At 48.3% G+C, this 22,127-nt stretch overlaps 1 protein-coding gene across 1 annotated transcript; it reads right to left on the reverse strand.

The window, feature by feature from the left end:
* Positions 1-3,558: 3,558 nt before the first annotated feature.
* On the reverse strand, positions 3,559-22,121 carry SREBF2 (sterol regulatory element binding transcription factor 2). The gene is made up of 18 exons (XM_010076517.1): positions 22,029-22,121; positions 20,928-21,109; positions 19,613-19,753; positions 17,600-17,821; positions 16,354-16,468; positions 15,967-16,148; positions 14,984-15,176; positions 13,810-13,991; positions 12,864-13,137; positions 11,717-11,886; positions 11,336-11,504; positions 10,665-10,785; positions 9,032-9,141; positions 7,609-7,741; positions 6,893-7,061; positions 5,451-5,636; positions 4,441-4,552; positions 3,559-3,779 (listed from the first exon to the last, which is right to left on the reverse strand). The coding sequence occupies exons 1-18, from the start codon at positions 22,114-22,116 to the stop codon at positions 3,559-3,561; spliced, it is 2,970 nt and encodes a 989-aa protein (XP_010074819.1). The 5' UTR covers positions 22,117-22,121.
* Between the last annotated feature and the right edge of the window lie 6 nt (positions 22,122-22,127).

Here is a 22,127-nt window from a genome sequence, read left to right on the forward strand (position 1 = left end):
ACATTAAACTGTATGGCCTCAGTATGGATTGGCTGGGGCTCCCAAAATCCCAGCCCCTTCCCCACAGGCAGCAGGGTGCAAAGCCCACTCCCAGAGGGGCCAGGGAGCCCCCTGGACCACCCCCGCTCCCCCCAATGAGGGACATGGTGGGAACACAGCTTCCAGGGGCAACTGCAAAACCCTTCGAGCAGCTACAGGAAAATGAAACAGATCTCCTCTGGCTGAGGTTTAATGGTTCTGACAGAGTTTTACCGGGGGGAGCAGAGAAATGAAGAGATGGAGCGAAAGGACATTGTTCCGAGCAAGGTCAGGTAAAAACTTTCCTCCTGTACAGATACTCCTAAAATTGCAGGCTTCTAGCCCAGCTCTACCTTGCTTGGCTCTGCTCACACCAACGGCCTCTTGGGTTGTGTCCAAAGGAGCACAGAGACACCCCACTTTCTCCATGCAGGGACCATCTTCCGTTGCAAGCCGTGCAGCTCCATTTTCCAGGTTATCTGGACAAAGGACTGACAGCTTCCTGTGGCACCTGTGTGGTTGGGTATCTCTGAAGGACATTTCAGGCTCACCTATGCTTAAGAGCAGCTGCTGTGTGGAATGAAGAGGGGTAAGAGAAAAAAATGCAGCCAGGAGGTGGTGGTAACATTTGCCTTTATTAGGTAACATGCTCACCAGCCCTGGAGCGGGGTTTTCAGATAGCAGACATGTTCCCTGGGGAACCTCCCCACCACCAGTTGCACCTCATTTCACAAAGTATCCCTACTCCCAAGTCCGTGTGGATAAATAGACTTTCTTCACATAATCCATAAAACTATTTCCTCCCACCCGCAAACAAACAAAAAAAAGAGTTACAGTATATACACACATGTAAAAAAAGGTTGTAGGGACAGATGGGCAGTAAATGTATGAACAGTGTAGAAAAAAAAAGGGCAAAGAGCCCTTGCCCTGGAGGGGAGAAAAGTACCAGCAGTGCCAGAACCTTCCGTGGATCGTGATATTAGCTACTGGGGTTTCAGCCCAGCAGCCACTCAGCCCGTGGCCCAGCTGGTACTCCCTGCAACCCATCCCCCAGGACTTGGTTCACCGTTAAGCAACAAAGTGAAGCCTCAGCATCTCTGTTTTCCCAAAGCCTCACTTCCCCTTTTACTAAAGCATAAAACTTCCCACGCATTGCACGCAGATCAGGGGAAACACAAAATAACTCAGAGGTTGCCACAGGTAGAGTTTCTGTAATTTAGGAAAAACCCATGACCAGGAAGACAGTGCAAGGGCCACTTAGAGGGGGAAAAAAAAAAAAAAAAAAAGGGAGGAAGATGTGATCTACCTCCCAAAAATAGGATCAGTGATAAACTAGGAAACTTGGGATGGGCAATCATAACCCCTTCAAAGCCAAGACCTGTTCTGGATGCTTAGGATACCTGCTCAAAGCAGAAGTGGCTGCCACCACCCAAACCAGAGCATCCCCTACACTGATTGAAGACACACAGAAGAACAACCTGTCCCCCTTAACGGATGACCTCCCCTCCAAATGCACAGGCTGCCAGCCATCAGGCCTGGGGGCCTACCAGCTATTCCCCAAATAAAGAAGGGGAGGGGGAGAAGCATCTTCTGGTCCCTGCACTTTTATTTGCAGCTATGGCACAGGCTCACTGGGAACAGGCTTCGCTGGGAGACAGGATTCTCAGGATTCTCCTGGCCCCAGTTTCCATCTTGTTGAAGCCAGGCAACTCTAGGACTAGCATTACTTGTGTTCAATTCCTGCAGCACATGAAAACCCCCTCCCAGATGCCAAAAGAACCCATGTGAAGTGAGACAACAAGCTCCCATCTTTCTCCTCTCATTTTGGAAGGAGCTCAAGCTCTCATGCCCCTCTGCAAAAGCTTGATATGTGTAGAAGCTTCTTGCAAAACAGCCCAAGTGCTGATTTAGCAAGCTGAAAAAGGGTAGATTTAGATTAGATACTAAGAAGAAATTTTTCACTGTGAGGGTGGTGAGGCACTGGAACAGGTTGCCCAGGAAAGCTGTGGATGCCCCATCCCTGGAGGTGTTCAAGGCCAGGCTGGATGAGGCTTTGAGCAACCTGGGCTAGTGGGAGGTGTCCCTGCCCCTGGCAGTGGGGTTGGAACTCAATGATCTTTAAGGTCCCTTCAAACCCAAACCATTCTATGATTCTACGATTCTGTGAAGTCTTCACATTGTACAGGCCTGACTGAGACAGAATGGGATTGGTCTGATGCCCATATCTAAGTGCTTCTAGCTGCTGACACTGAGCACATGCCAGCTATGCAGAGAGAGAAACAAGGATGCCCGCCGGCAAAAGGCTGGTTTCCACATTTGCACATGTGAGAGGGCAACCGCTTTGCACTTCTTTGGAGAGATGCAACAGGAAAGGTAGATAGAAAGAGAGCAAACCATTCTCTCCCTGCCCCCAATCTGCCTCTCACTTGGAAAGTCACAGGAGATTGAACACCTGTCAAGTCAAATTGCTCTGAACAGTGATGGCAACAGAGCTGGAAGACTTGCACCCTGAGCCCATGACTCCCAGTCAGTCCCTGCAGGAGCTGTTCAGCAGTTGAAGGGAAGGAGAAACACCTGAAGACAAATTCTGGGACTGGGAGTTGAGTAAAATAAAAAACTGTTTCTAAAAATTGTTTCTGCATCGACAAAAAGGCACCAGAGAAGCATTCACCCTTCACACCAAGTGCAGGGTGCTGCACGTCCACCTCTGCTGCCACCTGGCACCAGACGACCAGGGACTCCTCAAGCCTCCAATGAGGGTCTGCTTGTTGTAGACTGCCACAAACCCAACCCCCTCCCAAAAACCAGAGGCAGCTCTGATCACAGGAAGGAGATGCATGAAGTGGAGAGGAAGGGAAATCTGCTGCATCCTTCCCAATGTTTTTGTAAAGCCACAAACACTCCTATAAAAAAATTTGTATAAAAACCATAGAGAAATTTGCTGGGCAGTGCTGGCCCCAAGCAATACTCCCAGAGCACCTCTGTAAATTAGGTCTATGGGGCTTCAGTTTCTTGACACACAGCTCAAGGAAAGCTGGTGCCTTCCCTCTCTCTCTCAGAAATGGCCCCGGACCACAGCAGCCCCGCAGAGCAAGGCTTGAGCAGATCCCTCTGCCCTCCCCAGAGGCTTCTTTCTGCAGAGGTGTTTGGGAAGGGAACAAGATGCCCCTGAAGACAGACATTGGATGTGTCACTTCTCTATGCCTTGGGCTTGCAGGCTTCAACCCCCAGCAGGGATAGGGACCCCAGGTTGGGGCAGCACTTCCCAAGAGCCCCAGGCACAGTCACAAAAACTAGAGATTTCTGCTACAGCACCTGAGAACAAGCAAGGGGGCTAATAAAGCTAAACCTGGGGCAAGTTAAAAAATAAAACAAAACCAAAGCCCTCCCTCCCTCTCCCACCCCATCGCGATCCCACCAGCACAGCCCTAACCTAGCACTCTTTTTTTTTTTTTTTTTTTTTATTTTTAAGCTCCAGAAGGGAAGTCCAGGCTGACGGTCAACCAGGCTGTCTTTGCACAAGGCAGCCCCATGTCGGCATTAGGAGGCAGCAATGGCCGTGCCCCCACTCAGCTTGACAATCATCTGCTGGCAGTCATTGCAGGAGCGCTTGTCCCCCACCTTCTCCAGGGTTCGGGCAGCCTCAGCCAGCAGGACTGCTCGCTGGCCCGGGGAGGAGAGGAAGGAGAGGGGGAGATGGCGGCAGGCCAAAAGGATGGCTGTGGCTCGCTCCCTCTGGCCAGGCAGGGTGTCCAGCTCACCTACACACAAAGAGCACAGAGAAAGCTCACAATGAAGCTACAACCTGCATGACAAAACCCCACCATGCAGGCCCTTGACTGGCACAGGTTAGCACAGGCATCCCTGGCTGGCATCCCTCGGGTGTGCTGAGAGTGAGGGGCACCCTGCGGGTCCCCAAGCAGCTGCTTCAGGCTGGCAGGGGAGAAGTCTGAGCTGGAGTCAGGCAGGGACTGGCAATCCTGTCTTCTACAGAGACCGTGCCTTTCACTTCACTTCCTAGGGCCATATCTGCCCATTTCCTTAAACTCGCAAGGGATTTTATAGCCAGCACTACGTCTCTTGGCTCTCCCCTTTAAGATTCCTGGCTTCCCCCTTTGCATTGACCACCCCAAACTCCAGCCTGCCAAGTTTTCTGCATGCGTGGCTGCACAAAGGCAAATGTTTTCCAGCCTGTTTGCCAGCACCTCCAGCCCAGGGCTGGCAGCTCGCATTAGCTGGCTTATGGAGAGCATCGCAGAAGCATTGCCATGAGCCGTAGGCTGACAGGAGCTTGTTATCCTGATCCTCAGACATGGAGAAGATGCTGCAGGCTGCAACTATGCCCCAAACCCCCCCTTGCCCAACCACTGCTCCCTCCCAGCCCCACAGGCAGTGGGTTGCTGCCTGGGTTCCGGGGCCAACCTTGCTTGCTGCTCTTGGGTGTGTGTCGCCTCAAGCTGTGCTCCAGCAGCTGGTGGGTGCGAGTAGGGCTGGCACCCGCCATCAGGCGCACGGTGGCCTCGTGGAGGAAAACCTGGAAGGGAAGGTAGGGTGAGAGGTGGGCTGGCATGGGGGTGATGCTGTGGCTGAACTCGCGTCACCCTTCAGCCACCACATTTTGAGAGTGCAGCACTGACACCTCAACAACACCACAGACCCACTTCCACACTCCTCCCTGATCTTCCCACCTGTCTCTGGTGAATTTGCAGGTCAGGGCCACCGTGAAGAGGGGGGGAGAAAAAAAAAAAAAAAAGCTTTTGACATTTAACTCTCAGTGGTCTGGAAAGGGGGAGGAACAAGAGGAAGGAACACGGTGAAAAACAGGAGAGCAAACCCTGGCTGTTCTCACCCCAGGTTCCTAATGCAGTGCTCCAATAACAGCATCAAACTTTGAAATCGAGGTCGGACAAATACCAGGTCAACTCTCTTGTCTGAGCATTAGACTACCCTTCCTTCACAGAGGCTTAAAACTAGACAGACTAAACAGAAGAAAAGGGTGGGAAAACCCCCTGAGAAGCACCTGGAACTCCACAGGTGCAGAAGGCATCTGACCCCCAGCTCCCCACAGATCCAGCACAGCCCAGGGAGCCTCCTTCCACACGCTCCAGGGGGACTGACCCGCTCCAAAGCCACATTAAAGGACAGGATGCCGTGGTATTTGCTTGGCAATACAGACGTGCTGATGGTTTTCTAGGTAGGAACTAAGGTGGACACCTCCCCACACGCACCGGACTCCCACAGGAACCTCCCTCATCCCACTGAGAGAAAGTATGGGGGCTGCTGGTGGCAGACCATCCCAGCCCAGCTGTCCAAACCACTTAAGCCCACTCACACCCTAGATTTCCAAGGGCCGCAGCTTCCCCATCACCCTCCCAGTAAGGACTATAGCTAAGCTGGAGGCGGAACGGGCAGAGGAGGCAAGCCATCATCACCTTGCGATAGGCGGGCCTGAAGCTGTGGGCCACCTTGCGCAGGCTGCCGAGGTCACGCTGGAAGCCCGTCAGCTCCGGGGCTGAGGCGTGGTAGGTCTCACCCAGGGCCTGGCTGGTGTTCGCCTGTTTCTGCCACAGGCTGGTGCGGAGAGAGAGCAGCAAGTCACAGGCCAGCAGCTGGATCATCTGCAAGAGCCAGGGGGGCCCGGGCACACACGCTTATTAACACAACCCATCAGGCGAGGAACAGGACATTTGCTACACAGCTGCTCACGGACGGGCAGCCACAGCACCTCCTGCCTGCCTTGGGGGGCTCCCCGGCCCTCCCAGCCCAGCCGCCCCACCACGATACACTGAAGGGACCGGGACTTTGCTTTTTGCCCAAGCAGCATCTCTGGGGCCAGGCACCAAGAGGCCCAGCCTAAGGAACAAACACCGGGCTGTGTCCAAGGAGCGTCTGTCCTCTCCAGGAGGGTCAACACCTCCACAAGGCTGGCCCTGACCCCAGCCCAGAAAAGACATGCCAAGCGGATACATGCACTGACACTGCCCCAGCCTTCTGCAAAGGCTTTCCTGCCCAAACAGCAGCACTAACTAGCAGGAAACAGCAATCACAGCCTTACTACCTGCAGAGGTTTAGAAAAAAAACCAAAAAACCAACCAACCAAAAAAAACCCCAAACAGTCAACACAGCCCACCGTGGCTGCCCAAATCCCTTTTCCCCATCTGCTGTTGCCCTCTAGCATCACTCGCTGTCCTAGTTGCTCTGAGGGGACTCAACCTGCGCTGCAGAAGAGGAGAGTGCCTCTGTACTGCACTGCAGAAACATTGCACCGTTACTGCCACAACATGCAATGCAACTACAATGCACTACAGCTGCCACCCAGGAGCGAAAAAAGGGACCAGAACTGAGTCCCATATGCCATGAAGGGAAGCTCCAACTTTAGGTAATCCTAGAAAGAAGAGAAACAATCCCCACACAAACTCAGGTATAGCACGGCACAGTCCCACTTTTGCTGTAGAGGACTCAAACACTCGTGAGCGCTGCCTGAAACTGAGCAGACCTGACTTAACGAGGTCCTGCTTTAGAGGTGTCAGCAACTTCATTCGGAGGATGGAGATGGATGCTTTCTGTGGGCCAAAATTCAAAGTGGTCAAAGCAGCAGAAAGGGGTCACCGCTACTGGCAGGAGAGGATCGAGAGCTCAGCTGAGATCATGCCCAGCAAAATTATGTTGTACTTGCAGCCCTGCTCCTTCATACAGCAGAGGCAGAAGGATGTCACTGCCCTTTGCAAGGAAAGGGAGGAAGCTTCCCCTCTACTCCTATGAGACACAGGATGGATGGAGAATGCAGATACAATGGGGGAGTGATACACCTGCAACAAGACCAACCTTACAACCAAGACAGACCATGTATTAGCCCAGGGCTTATAGCTCTTACATTGTTGAGGACAGTGCTGGAGGTGCCACAGCTCATGTTGAGGCTGTTCCATAAGTGACTGCTGGCCCTTTCGCAGTGACCCAGGGCACTCTGCTGTCCATCTGCCTTCCCAGACAGCGAGGCCTGCATGGCTTTACACACGTAGAAGGTGGCTTTCACCAGAGCATTCCTGAAAGAGAAAGAGAGTGCTGCTTCCAAGCAGTACCATGTCATGTTGCCACAGGGCAGCCCCAGGAACTGAGCTCAACCAGCATCAGCTTTCACCCTCCCATCTTCTAGAGCAGAGACATCACCATTTCTTAGACAGAAACAAAAGATGGAAATTGTTCCCCACCTCCACAGACTGCACAGAGAAATGGAAGGAAACTGGCAAAGATGCTTTAGTGCAAATGAACCAAAATAGTGACACCAGCCTTTCCATCACTGCATGAGTTTTGTTGTTTGATTTTGGAAGACCAGAGGCTGTGCAATTAGAACAAAGCCAAAAGACATCCCTAAAGAAGCAATTCTGACACTTCCAGTCCACAGTTCTAATCAGTCTGCAAGCCTTGACCTACACATCGATCTCTGAGCACGGTGCATTACTGTGTCCCAGAGCACAAGAGGCATGAGACTCCAGAGCACAGGCAGGGGTAGCCCACAGAACAGGGGTTGGGGCAAGAGCTGCTCCTGTGTAGAAGGAGCAGGGGTTTGAAAGTCATATGAGGCCTACATACTCTGACATCTCCAGGGATTTCGGCATGCGCTCCACCTCTGCAAAATGTGACCTCACAGCTGCATCGTCCCCTCTGAGCCAACTGATTGCCATAGCCACCGCTGCTGACCACCACCTGCACACCACGTCGGGGCCTGTGAAACAGAATCACAAGCTGCAACCCAGAAAAGGACACCTGGCCCCTTCCCCCTCGGAGAAGTGGGCAGATGTCATGTTCCCTTGCCAGTGCCTTCCACTGAGATCAATGCTAACGAGCCCAAATGGATCCCACAGGAACGCAGCCATCCAGGTGAACACTGAAACGTGACACAGGAACACAAGAACATTTGGCAGCAAGCAAACACTCTACGTCTGACTCCAAGCAGATTTTCGGATTATAAGTTTTCATCTGGCCAACAAGAACTTAGCCCATCTACTTGTCTAGAATTCTGTTTACTTCCTTCCCAGCAAGGATCTTTACTCACCACCCCAAGATAACAGTTCCACTCATATATACCATGCCTTGGCACTGATCACCATCAAGCCAGTAAATCAGGTTCCCTATATAATTTCCTCCATTATTTAACATCTCCTCAAAAACTTCCCAAAGCCTACCTAGGGCCAAAGGAAATATGCTCTGCTACTCTGACCTGCTTTTAAATTTCATTACACTAGTGAACCAAATATAGACTTCCCTTTATACCAAAAAATAATCCCTAGAAAAAGAAATATCTTGTTTTCCTTCTATGCTCTCTCTACAGATCCAGGAGCATCCCAGTGAGCTGTCAGGTGCTGTCTCTACCAGCACCAAGCAAGATGAATAATCCAGCAGCCTGCTACCAGCCAAGCCCAGATGAGCACATGGCTCAGAGCAAATCATCAGCTCTCATTGTCCCACTAAATATACACCAAGGGACCAAACCAAGCCCCTCCCAACATATGCCCTCAGCTTGGCTACAGCAGGGGCTGCAGGTCTCTGGAGACTGAGGAAGATACATGACAGCTGCTGTGAAAGTGAGGTCATCCTGTATTTGGTCCAATAGGTAATTAAGTGGAAAAAACCCCTCCTGTACTTCAACATAGTGACACTGCTATGCTTGTTTATACACTCGCTGCACTCTTCCTCTTACTTTGCATGCCCAGGAGCAAGCTCTCAGGTGAGGGCGTGGGGTTCAGCTTGGAACATGCCCAGCAATACAAATAACAGCAGTCCCACCTGGGCACCTGGCATTATGACATGCACATGAATTTATGAGCCTTCCCAACCACCCTCTTCCAGTCTGAGCTGCTGTACCACATTGCCGTGTGCTGCTGCTGAGCAATCAAGTCTCATTCCAAGGACTGCATTTCTCCTTGCCTGGAGTTTGAGAGGTGGTGGGGAGAGAGGGAACACACAGCAGCAATAGTTCCTGCAGCTGGGAGAGCTTCGGTGCTGCTGGACTTACCCAGGGCAGACTTGAGTACAGAATTGCTGGCAAAAGGTGGGGCTCCACTTCCCATTGAGTCCAGGAAAGAGTTGAGCAATTTCAGGTACTCCATGGCACTGGAGAACTCACTGAAACAAGAAGCAAGGCAGATCTTTGCTATGCTGTCAAACAGGAGATACCAAAGCTGGAAGGTGTTTCTCATCAGCCACAAGGCATTTTTAAAGAGTGTTGACCCATTAAGACAGTAGAAAGTTCAAGCTGTACAAGTAACAGAACATCACCGGACTGAAGAGACCGCCCTGAGAGTGGAAACACACACACATGCTAAGGGAGGAATAGTCTCACATGTTCCCATGCAAGGAGACCAGCACAGAACTGGAGTCAACTCCAGGAGTCTCACTTTGACTACAGAGATGCTGGACATATGTTACAAATTGCTTACAGGCTCCTTTTCAATCACTGCCTCCAAAAGAGGCCAAACTACACTTCTGCAAGTGACTATTTGCATATATACAAATATATATGAATGTAAGTGACAACATGTTCACAGTGTTGGTCAGAGAAAGCAGCACATGTGGCAATGATCAAATTTTCTGGGACATGCTACAGAGGAAGATCTTGAGCTCCTTCCCCTGTCGGGGGAGAGGCTGTATTAGTAAAGCTCGTCCTTCCCATGAGATAGGACTCCCACAAGTATACTGACAAACCACCTCACTTACACAAATCCTGCTACCTTCTCTCATCATAAACAGCAGTATCTGATCACATGCATTTCTACTGTGCAAGCAATCAGACCAAACTGCTGCTCATTCTCTGCAATGATGATAGGAAACAGATGTGAGATTGAAAAAAATAAAGCTAAATGTGCAATATCTACCCTACACAGGTAGGGAAACCAGATTATCTTCTCATTTGAGGCTTTTACTCACACTTTTTGGGGACAGAAACATTACAGAGCTTCCTATAGATTTACAAAGCATTTGCCCAGCACTAGCAAATCTGGAGATGAGCTAGAAACAGTGCAAAATTGCTGGAAAAGTCTGGGGCTCTGCTTCCCACCAAGTCCACGGAAGAGCTGCTCTGATTCCCACCTATCAGCTCCTTTGTTACAGAGCTTGCAGAGGCCAAGGACAATTTCATCCCACACCTTCTCTCCTGCTCTTGCCACACATGGGTTTGATTTTTCACTGCTGGTAAAAGCAGCACTTTGTTGTGTTAGGAGAACACCCCTTATCCGTAACGTAGGGAGCTGGTGGGGTCACTCTCTGACATGTCAGATCTTCATGCTCTTAGAGGCCTGGACATATGTTCTGGTCTATAGATGTCATAGGTGCAGACTAATTTTAGTGTTCCTGAACGTGAAACTTTGTCAGCAGAGAAAGCGCCGTCCATCTGGCTCAGGAATAAACCAATACTACGGCAGCTGATGCCTTACTACACCTGGGTTCACCTTTGACTTCAGAGGTTTTAATCAAAGAAGCAGAGCTCACCCATCTAATAAGCTGTGGTGGTCAGACTTATACTGTCATTTCAAGTCTTTAATAAGGACTAACCACTCAGTTTTCCCCAGAGTGCTCGGTCAATGGCTATGAACTCTGCCTCGGAGCCTGCAGCTGCAGCCAGTGGTCCCCAGCACAGCATGTAAACTTACCACGGCTCCTCCTCCTCTTGTCCAGCTATCTCTTTCCTAGTCTGAGGCTTCACGAGTGAATCCACTGCTCGCTCTAGCAGGTTCTCACAAAACGCCTGATGAACTTGTGCAATAGGATCAGCTAGAGAGGAAGAAAAAAACCACTTCACTTTCATACAGTGAGAGCCAAATCCCGACGCAACCAAAAAGAAGACTCAAAATGTAAGAGCAAGAGGAAGAGCAGTAGAGGGAAATTCTTGAGGAACTAATGCAAAGAATTCTGAAGACTAAGTTTTCTGGGGCTTTTCAACCCTTTAATCCACTCATAAAGCTGCAGCCCTTGGCCAAACATCCCTCTTGCACTGCAGCCACTCAGCAAAACAGCAATGACTCTGTTCTGTGGAGGATAAACCTTGGTCACCCCAAAGTCACATCCAAGTTGTGTTCCAGGGTATAAACACACAAGCAGGATGACACAATACAGTATACGAAGAGAAGAGAGCCAGCTCCTGCAGGCTGAGGAGACATCTCTCAGCTCCACAGCCTCTCTCGCCCATCATGACCACAAGCAGGGTAGACACACAGGAGCAAACTCTCAAACAAGACACCCGCTTTTGTCCCACAGAGGGTGGAGAGACTGTCAGGCTCGAAGCGCTGGGAGGCCACACACTTGGGGCACAAGCGGCTCTCACCAGTGTTCCTTTGGGTGCAGTACAGGCTCTCCTTTGCAGCAGACTTCACCGTCCAGCTTCGCTCCACAAAAAACTTTTGTCCCAGGGGGTGGCACAGCCAACGCAACGAGTCAGGAATGGCACTCCGCTCTGAGGTGCACAAGCTTTGAGCCTGGCTTAGAAAGTAGCTCTGGGGAAAGGAGAGGCTAAGACTGAGAACAGCATCCAGGGCAAGAGACACACCACTGAGGACAAAGGTCATATCATAATTACAGCTTGTATTATAATTACAGGTCATATTGTAATTGTAGTGGTATCAGATGCCCTGAGCTATAGCAGTGCCAGCTTGCAGGCCTTCCTAGAGCTCTGCTCAGAGGTGTGACAGGAAGGGAGACAACTCACCGCCAGGAAGCCAAGCTTGCCTCCACAGCGGGTTTTCAAGCCAACCGCAGCCGTCAGGTGGATTTCTGCCATTGTGCTGGGTGGGATCTTTTCTTCTGCGCACTCAGCCAGATTCACAGCACACAGGGCCATGTGCAAACCTGAGTATGCTGAGCTGGAGGGAAGTTTACCTGCACCAGGAGAGAAAGGAAAAGGGTTAACTTTTGACTCAGTAGTACCAGCTACTAAATACTACTGTGATTTGCCAGGCTACTATCCTAAAGAGACAATAAGAACCTGTTGACATGAGAAGTTTACAGCACCTTATCCCTACATTGTATTCAGGCAACAGAACAACCGTAACTGATTCTTCCCTCCACAGACACCAAGCTTGGCATCCACAGCTTCGCTTCTGTGAGAAAGCCCTGTATCACTAAACCAGTTAGGATAAAACCATCAGCAAATTTTGTCTCAGTGTATTTACTGTCTTTAAACTGAACTCCTTTGCAGTCCACACCTATGCCTACAGAGAAACATTACGGACAAGGACTTGTCCCTGGTGGCACGTCTGAAATTCACAGAGCATGATTAGGCAGAAGGAAGTTTAGCTTGGATTTCTGATATGCTCGTAGCCTATCAACAGTGCAAACTGGTTTGCCAAGGAAACAGCAAAAACAACCATTCACAAGGAACATTCAAGCACTTCCTTAGTACATGTGCACACACCCAGGTTTTCAAAGCATATCAACGCCAACTGGCAATCTGTGTTCTACACAGCTTCGGAAGTTTAAATTCTTCCAGTAATTAACCCCAGCCCCTGCTTCCACATGATGTTGCCAAGTGATCGGGATGAAACAAGACCTTAACAGCAGCAAAAAGTGACTGCACTCAATAAGCTGCTGCTGGGGAAAGGCTCTCGGCCACCTCTTCAGACTCAGGGACATGTAACTCAAGACACTGCCGTTGCTTCAGCCATTCTTACAGAACTCTTATTGTCTGAACCTCTCGTGTTTTAATAAGTGGCTCCTGAAATCCGCCAGGGTGATTTCCAACAGCAGCTCTCCCAGAGGAGGGAGGCCACAGCGCTCTCCCCGTACCCCCTGGGATCAGCTCTGAGCCTCTCCATTTGGCAAAACAAGGACAGCAGACCTGCCACCTCTGCTCCTACCTGTTATGTGGAGCTGATGGAGCTTGTGATACGCTAGAGCTGCATCTCGAGCACTGGTCTTGGCCTCATCCTCGAAGCCTGCAGCAGCCTCCCTTGCCCTCCACTGATGAGAGGTCCTCTTCAGCAGCCACCGCACCAGCGCCAGCTTCTGCAGGCTGTAGCGGATCACGTTCCAGGACAGGCTGCAGGCCAAGTCCAGGCGGGAAGCTGGTAGCGCGCGGCCGAGCACTGACAGGCAAGTCTGCAGGTTTGATGCAGCTGCAGCAAAATCCCCCTGCAAATAACACAACAAAAGGTTCAACAACAAAAACCACCATCACAGAGACACTTTGGGACCTCCTTTGCATCGGGAGCAAGACAAACTGACGTGCAAGCTAGGACACGATCTTTATCTGAGGGAAGTCAACACAGTCCTGGTAAACATGAAGGCAACTTACACCAGGTTCCAATGTGACCTGACCCTACACACATCTTTACACACATGGCCCTGATCCCACACTGCCTGTGAGACACATCAGCACTAAGCGAAAGGGCCTTCCTGCCTTCTCAAACAACATGAAAGTTTCAAGGTCCCCATATCAAAAGCCAAATGTTGCCTCAGCAATGGAGAAGCTTTCCAAGACACTGGAGGACAGTAAACAAACAGACACAGCAGAGGCCAGATTCTGGACAAAAACCAAGACCTCACTGCCAATGCTACAAGATGCAGCAGCGAGGAACAAGGACAGAAGTAAGGAGCCTCTTCACCATGCCTCACTAATTTAGGCCAAGGGAGGACAGCAACCTGCTCAAGACAACCTAGCACCAGCTTCTCTGAAATCAGACGGGATAATCCACTCGAGGAATACCATGCTCTTGGCAAGTGCCAAGTCGCTGCCTCCCTAGCCCACATTTACCCACACCTCCTCCTAGAAGATGCGTTTGATGCAAAACAAGTTGACTTTACCCGTGCCAAATCCAGGTCCGCTTGCTTGCGATGCCTCCAGAACGTGACCGATGACCTTGAGTGCAGCCGGGTCACTGGCTCTCCATGCACAAGGAGCTTTACGAACACACTGAGTACAATCACTCCGTTCACAAGCCACAGGATCAGCGTGGGCAGCATCCAGCCGAACCAACCACCTGCATCTGCAATGGGTGTCCCAGAAGGAAAGTTAAGTTTATCTGGACTCTGAAAGCCTAGCAACAGGACAGGCACAGACCCAGAAGGTTTTCTTGCTATGCTTCCCACATGCGGTAAAAACTTTTGCAAAGACTGCATTTTAATCAGGAAACACCTGTATCAACAGCTCATTATCTGAACTCCAAGCCACAATATTCCCAACCAAATAAAAATAATTATTTTTACAAGACCGATTTATAAAAATTGAGTCAGCTCTTAGAAAAAAGAATCACAATACAAAGCAGTCTAGGAAAACCATTGGATACATCCATGGGTATTCAATACCTCAGTGTCATTTTTCCAGTCTTAAGTTTACAAAGCAACACCAAGGAAGCATATTTACCAGTCAGGGAAATGACAGCATGCCTACAGAATCCCCTGCCCTCCCCTACGGTACCGTACTCTATGAATATTATAGAATAAGCATATTGAACACCCCAGTTGCAAGACCCTAGAGCAACTGTGTTTCTGAAGTAATTCTTCACCTATTACTTCATTAATAAGCTAAAAAAAAAAAAAAAAGTCAGTGACCTTAAAAATAAAGTGAATATGCCTCAAAGATGGGCAAGGACAGGAGAACCCCTTACTCTGAACTACTTGTCAAGGGTTTATCCTTGGAGCCCAGGCCGATGGGCTACAAGAGGGTGCCCCCTACACATCACCACACTGAGGAACAGCTGGTTTTGTGCAAGACAAATGCTGGCTGTGTACGTAAAGTGGAACCATGTCCAAGCAACCTCAGATGGCTCTCTTCCCACACCCAGCCCTGTGGTTACCACCCCTCCCCAATCATTAAACAAAGGTTGTTCAACTCCCTGAATACACAAAACCATCCTACTAAATTACACCGACAGTCCACCTCATGACGTGCAGCCATCATAGCTGGAGATGGTCTTTAGGGAAAACATGTAAGTCTGGACAGCTTCTGTGGTCCAAACTATCTATTCTAGTTCGTTACCTGACTCAATGGTCAGCACATTTCTGCCAGAGCTGTGGCGCACCAGGCTGTCAGGCTCCGAGGTTCCTCGGGCGTCCAGCAGGGATGTCAGCGGATTGAAGGAAAGGCAAAGGAATGTGAGAGCACAGAGGAGTATTCGAGAGCGATCCACCATACCAAGGGCCACAGGAGGAGAGTCAGGCTCATCTTTAACCTTGAAAGGAATAGGAGTGGAGAAAAAAAGTAAGAGGAGAAAAAAATCTCCTTACCATTCTGTAGAACAAAAAATGCTTATGCCAAGGGAGAGACAGGGAAGGAGAAACAGAACATGTTTAAAAATTTGCTTTGAAGATCAAGATCAGCAAGAATTCCAGTGAAGCCATTCTAACCATTCTAGGTTAGTAAGATAAGGGTGAAGTATTTGAGTGCCTTCACCCTCCTTCTTCTCCCAGTCATTTCAGTTATCACTAACTAGATCGCTGGTTTAGGCTAGGGTTAACCTTTGCTGCCCTTATTCTTCCAAGAATCTCCCACAAGATCCACTTCTTCTGTGACACCTACAAAACAAACCTGTGAACTGAAGACAGCTAGTGGCTTTCTATTACTGCGGTTATTTATGATCTCGTTACCCACCGTTGATTTAATCATCCTTTTCCAAGTTCTCCTGCTTTATTCATATATCCCTTGAAAGCCATGGGCTCTTTGGGTCATGAACATGCACTGTAAGCCCACAGAGACTCCATAGGGTGGAAGGTGATGTACAGTTCTTCTAGCAGCCAAGGTACAGCTCAGACAACACAGCTCAGGAAGTAGTCTCAATCATTTAAGAAAAGATAAAACACAACCATGCACCTTCCTCATCCTTACAAAGGATCTCTGACCCCTATAGCTCTACTTGCCAGATGTCCACTGGCTCCACTCATGAGAATTAGGAGAATTCAAATTCTGTCCCTTATGTATGCCTGCAGTAGATGCCTCAAATTTGACAACCAAAGTCAAAATACCTTTGCATCATCAAGCAGTGGGCTTCCTGGCTCCGAGTCAATGGAATAGGGAGAGAAGCCAGCCTGGGATCCTGAGTCAGAGGCTGGAGGAGACATCAGCAGCACGTTCTGGTTGAAGTCATCTATCTTCAGATCCACATCGTTGTCAACTAGACTGCTTAGGTCAATGCCCTTCAATAGCTCTACAGAAATCAGAGTGCATTATGTACATACTTCTCAATCCTGCATCCTGCCAGTGTCACTCAGATTGGCTCTGCCACCTGGAGTAACACCGGCCACTATCAATGCAATGTGCGCATATCTACCTCTGCCAACAATAAGAGACTGCAAGAGGCATCCTACATTCACACTGACTACCTCCCCTTCTGCACAGACTCCACAACTTACTGTTCTTTTGGTTCGCCAGCTTCAGAACCATGTTCTCCTGTCTCAGCTTATGGTTGGCCTGCTGTAGGTATTTAATGTAATCAATGGCTTTTCTCAGGACTCCAGACTTGTGCATCTGCAAGGAATTAAGACGTATGGAAAACTGCTTATACAAAGAGTGTCAAAGGGTCACTCCTGCTTGTAGTGATACCATGACCCTTTGTATGGCGCTGTGATAGAAAGAAAAGGGTAACTCAGCAGCTGCAAGGAAACTAATAGCAGGGCACACTCTGTGGGCAAGGTGTCAGACTTTGAAAGACACACAAGGACTGTGGTCTCTTAAAGATCTTGTAAAAATAGTACAATGGAAACATATTAACATCCAAATTACAATGGAGTTCACACATAGGTTGCAGCCAGAAATAGTCCTTTCAAAGTACCATAGTTTTGAAACAAAGTGGCTCTCTTCTGGGATGGAACAAGCTGCTCTCTGTTAACCATCATTCACTGTTTTATTCTGAGATAATTGGTTCTCTCCTTGCCTCAGTACCATGGCCATCCCCATGAAAATACTTGCTTCCAGCAGCAGCGGAGACGTTTAGCTTGTAAACACAAGCCCAAAGTACTATGAAGCCACTGCACATTACCAACATTTTTGAAACATAAGCTTCCAGTTCCACCCAACAACAGAAGGTGACTTCACTAGTGCACCTATTTGTACAGAGACCACGCAAGGTATCAAGAATACTACTCCCTGCTCCACCAGCATGAGGTAAAATGAATAAGACAACCCCGAATACATGGTGCGAGAAAGCTTCTAATATTTGAGTGAGCAGGAGTTTTTATAACTCAATATCTAAAGGAAACAAATGGGAAAGCTCTGTAAATCCCCACTCTTAACTGCAGTCACACAGAAAAGGAAACTTAAATCAAGCAACCTCTGGTTTGGCAGAGTTATCAAAACATCCACTTGGATGTTCTACCTAGAGGGCCTATTTAAGTTAGACCTAGCATAAGAACAAACACATAAGGTATAGCTTATTTTCAAGAAACAGTACCACTGGCATAGTAAAATAAGCATGTTACAGGTGACCCTTCCTGAACACAATTATCAAGCTTTCCATCACAAAAGCGTTTCTCACCAGTCTTATCCCAGTACTTGTGTGCATACTACTAACAGTACTATGTACCCAAATGCTTAATTTGGTAGAACAATAAGCACCCGAAGACAAAGTATTGATGATTTCCTCTTATTCCACATCTTTACCTTGGCATCTGTCCCCATGACAAGGTCCTTCAACTCAATGATCTTGTCATTTATGGATGACCGGTAACGCTTTTCAATAATGTTGTGAGTTGTTCTCCTCTCTCCTTCTTTAGGTGGTTCTGGTTGCTTGACACCCCCAGGAACTTGTTTGATAGGCACCTTTTCTTGTCCCACCATCACTGGCATTGTGGTCAAAATGGTCCCATTGCTCCCAACGAGGGTCTACAAAGACCATGCATAACAAGCGTCACGAGCAATCGGTCAATTTAGATAAAGTTTATGACGATAAAAGAAAAAGGAGTAAACAAAAGAAGCACCAGGAAAAGTTTGTACAGTTCATAAAAGAAGAGATATGCCAATTTCCTCTCGTCTTCCTTGGCTGGCATGAGCACTGACACAGCAGCACAGGAAAAACCTGATGTTCTACCTCCCATGCTGGTCACTGTGGAGTAATAACATCTCTTGTTCTCCAAAAGCATCAATACTCTTCCACCAACAGCATGCTTCTATTCATCTACTAAACAGAGAAACAGACCAAGGCTCTTCCTTGCTTCTGCAATCCTTACACCCCAAGTGTCCAAATTCACCTTTACCATGGACAAATGAAGTCATCAAATTGGCAATAAACAATGCTGCTTCCAAACTGGGAACAGCAATGATAGAAAGGACCTTACTACGGAAAAATAAACCTTCTCTTGAGCAACGTAGTTGATTTGAATTCAGTTTAATGGAAAAAACAGAGCGATAACTACTTTAAGCTATAAAATGCCTTAAGATGAGGAACTAAGGCCATGAGCGATATACACTAGTGTGATAATCTCAGACTTGGACATCTAGATGTAGGACAGACCATCTACACTAAACCAAAGCAGTATGTACTCTGTGACAAAAGATGATGAATCCCACCAGAACAGTTGCACAGAGGGGCTTCTAGGATAGTTGGAGTAAAGAAAGTTCAGACTGCTTAACCCAGCACAAGACTGAGAAGGGTACTGGTGTTGTCTGAAGTACACCAAGGACCATGGAAGTGGTTATGCAGAGGAAGAGTTATTTCTGTCAAAAGACAGACTAACATAAATGACAATAAGCTAGCCATGAGCAAATTTAGGAACAATTTTGACTCTCAAAGTCTTCTAATTGGGTTATTACAAATTAATTGAGTCTCATTTCAAGCTGGAACTTGACAAATAAGTGAATTTAAGTCCTACACCTTTCCTTGGCTAATTTCCACCACATTTCCACATGTTCAAAACACTTCATGGGTTGTGTCTCAGACAGAAACAATAACATAAGCCTCACTCCTGTGTGAAAATGTCGCCTAAACACAGGCAGGTTAATTGAAGATTTTAGCCTGGCTGCTAACAAGTACATAAGAAGTCTACCATGCTATGCAAAAGAACTCAAAACTTAAGTCCAGACTTGCAAGTTTATCTTGCCCAGTAAATATCTGAACAGAAATATCTGTTCAGAATGTACAAGATGACAATAAATGCGTCTTTAGGGGCACAAGTTTCTCAGAGTAGATAAATGGAGGCAATGAAGCACGGCTGCCATCACCAATTATTATACTGAATCCTCACTGCAAATGCTGTCCGAAAAGTCACTTTATTAGTTTTCACATTCAACACGCTGCTACTAGACACTACTGAGGGGAAAAAGAAAGTTCCACAGGTATGCTGAGTGAGTTTGCTTTCGCTTTCAAGTATCTTCCAGAGGTTAAAAACTGGATGGAATTTTTAGGTCATATCCCTCTCCTTGTAATACCAGAAAAAAGTAAACAGAAACTTGCCCTTGGTCTTTGCTTACTGGCCATGGGAGGCTGCCAAAAAAGTACAATCTGCATTTAGCCTTGGCAGAAACAGGGTATTACTCACTCTGGACATGCCTAGAGCAGCCCTCAAAACCCCTCCCGTTTGCACCACTGCAGGATACTAAAACCCAAACCTCTTCCTTGTGTTAAGAGGAAAGGACACCACTGAGGAGAGGGAAGGAAGAAGAACATCCACACGGTACCTGCAGAGCTGTGGTCTGAATGGGAGCAGTGAGTGCTGTCAGCGCTGGGTTCTGTACTGTGGCCATAACAGGATTACCGTCTGCTTTCAGGGTTGTCAAGACAAGGGAGTCCGTTTTTATGATCTGAGGTTGGACCAGAACCTAGGTTGAAAAGAGTTACAGGTGAAGGGGAGAGTAGGCAACATATTTCTCTGCTGATCTCAGTAGCCAGAAGTGAGCAATGACAGAGTTGTAACTTTACATCTCAGTGGATGGCAAAAGAGCAGGGCCACTATTTCTTTCACCTTGCACCCTGCATCACCTGGATGGTTTTTATCAGCCCCTGACGTAACCTCTGACCATGAGACAGTCTGAACAGAGCTGGAGGGAGGGGAGCAGGGAAACCACCAGGACATTGGTTTTCAAATCAGTCACCAGAAGTAAACAAAAGAGCTCATGGAAAACCTCCCTTCCCCTCTCCGATTACACCTAAAATTAGCTCTCTACATTAACTAGTTGAGCACTCAAAGTCTAACATGGCTAGGACAGCCTGCTTTGTCAAATATCTGTAGCACCTTTCCCCACCACCAGTTTCACTGAAAGGATCTGTACCATGACTATCTAGCAGATCAAAACCAACCTTCAATTATTTTGCCATAACACAGTTTGCTCTTATTTTTTCAAATATCTCACCGACTCTGAAATACAGAGAACACTATAGGTGGCACAGTACAACTGAGCCAGAGCAACTCTGTCATACTGAGAGTCCCCTAGCCATAAATGTTTTCATTGAATACAACAACACAAGACTTTTTCACTCTTGTGTACGTTTTAAAACAAAATCACATGACCCTGTAGCAGCAAAAAGATCAAAGAAACTGTGGCAGAAGAATTGGAAGAAAACATTCCAGTATCAGCCAGCCTTTGTAACACATGGAAGAGGTGCTAGACTTGCAAAGAAGTAGGCAAAAGTCAAAGAAAACTCGTTCAAGTAAGGTTTCCGATCCACTTTGGCAGCACCAAGTTACAAAAATATTTTAGACCAAGTTACATTATGCAGTTGTTTTTGTGAAAACCATTTCTGAACATTGCCCACCACTTGAAGTGATATCGTACTCACAACAGGGATTCTCATGCATGACTGCACGAAGCAAAATGCTTCTGGAACACAGGCTGGCTAGAAATACCTCTTACACACAAAAACGTTTGTGCAAAAGCCAGGACTACCAGCCTCACAAGCTTCACCACCCTTCCCCTGGCAACCCAGGGAATCCAAACCTGCAAAAGCAATTTCTTCTGCTGCTGGATCCCTGTATCACTCCACATTTTTACTTACTGGAACTTGCTGAACCTGTGGTGCAGCAACCGTCTGGACCGTGGCCGGTGTTAAGGTTTGGATGGTGCCGTTGGCAGTCTGCGTGAGCACTCGTGGGGCCTGCACAGCCTGCACTTGCTGCTGGATGGTAACCGGCTGAACCTGGGAGGATGTCACCAGGCTCTGGACTTGAGGCTGGAGAACTGAAAAGCCGAAGAGATGTCAGAAACAGTACAGAGACACAGGTCTCCATTCTGGAACCCATGAACGCTCTGAGCTTTTTCACTCTTCTTCCCCAGAACTTCTCGGTAGGCAGCCTTCAGCTAACACAGCCCACACCCTGGGAAGCTTCCAGCTCCCTTGGTGCCTCCCGTAAGAGGACACTGCATCTAGAATAGCAGCTTTCCAGGAGGCACAGATGATCAGCTAAGAGAAAATAAAGTCAAAAACCTTTGGTATGATAGCACAGGACTCATTACTTCAGTGACATTACGCAGTATGTCCACCAGCACTTGCCCACTCCCATTCCCGCTCCTCTTGGTGGGCCCGAGGATCCTATTTATCACATAAAGAATCAACACCTACTGAAGAGGATCAAGACAAGTGGCATTCACAAAGGAAGATCCGGTCATTGTTAAATATTCCTACAAGTGTGTCTGCTCAACACAAGTACTGCACTCCAGAGTTTGGTAGAATGTGCCGTCATTCTGGACTGCCACACAGGACAGACTTGAACTTCAGGACTGCATCTGCCTACGGCACCCATCAGGGGGAGGACGGGGTTGCCGGCAACCATTTTTTTAGACATACTTTTCTCAAGCCTCCCAAGGGACGCAGGAGAGAAGGCCGTAACAGAGGAGAGCAGCAAGAAGACAAGTATTGTAAGAGGTCACGGAAAAAGCCTTAAGATCTCAACTCCAAAACCATGTAGGCAGGAGAAGTGATGCCCCGCCAGCAGCACTGCAAGAAAAGGATCATCAGGCTTGTTGTGGCCAAGGATGCTTTTAGAGTTTGAACACTGACACAATTTATTGCAAGTGCACCAGACACACTCATAGCCTCAGCACCCCAAAATTGCAAGTGCACCAGGCACACCTGCAGCCGGAGCACCTCAACAGCTACCTTGGAAACTCGTGGCCGCGTTCTGGTAGATCACCGGCTGCTGGATAATCCTGGTCTGGGGAGCAGAGCTGAACGTCGGCGTAATCATCACGGCCTGCT

The sequence above is a fragment of the Pterocles gutturalis genome, unplaced genomic scaffold (assembly GCF_000699245.1).
Source record: "Pterocles gutturalis isolate BGI_N339 unplaced genomic scaffold, ASM69924v1 scaffold36583, whole genome shotgun sequence".
Lineage (NCBI taxonomy): Eukaryota > Metazoa > Chordata > Aves > Pterocliformes > Pteroclidae > Pterocles > Pterocles gutturalis.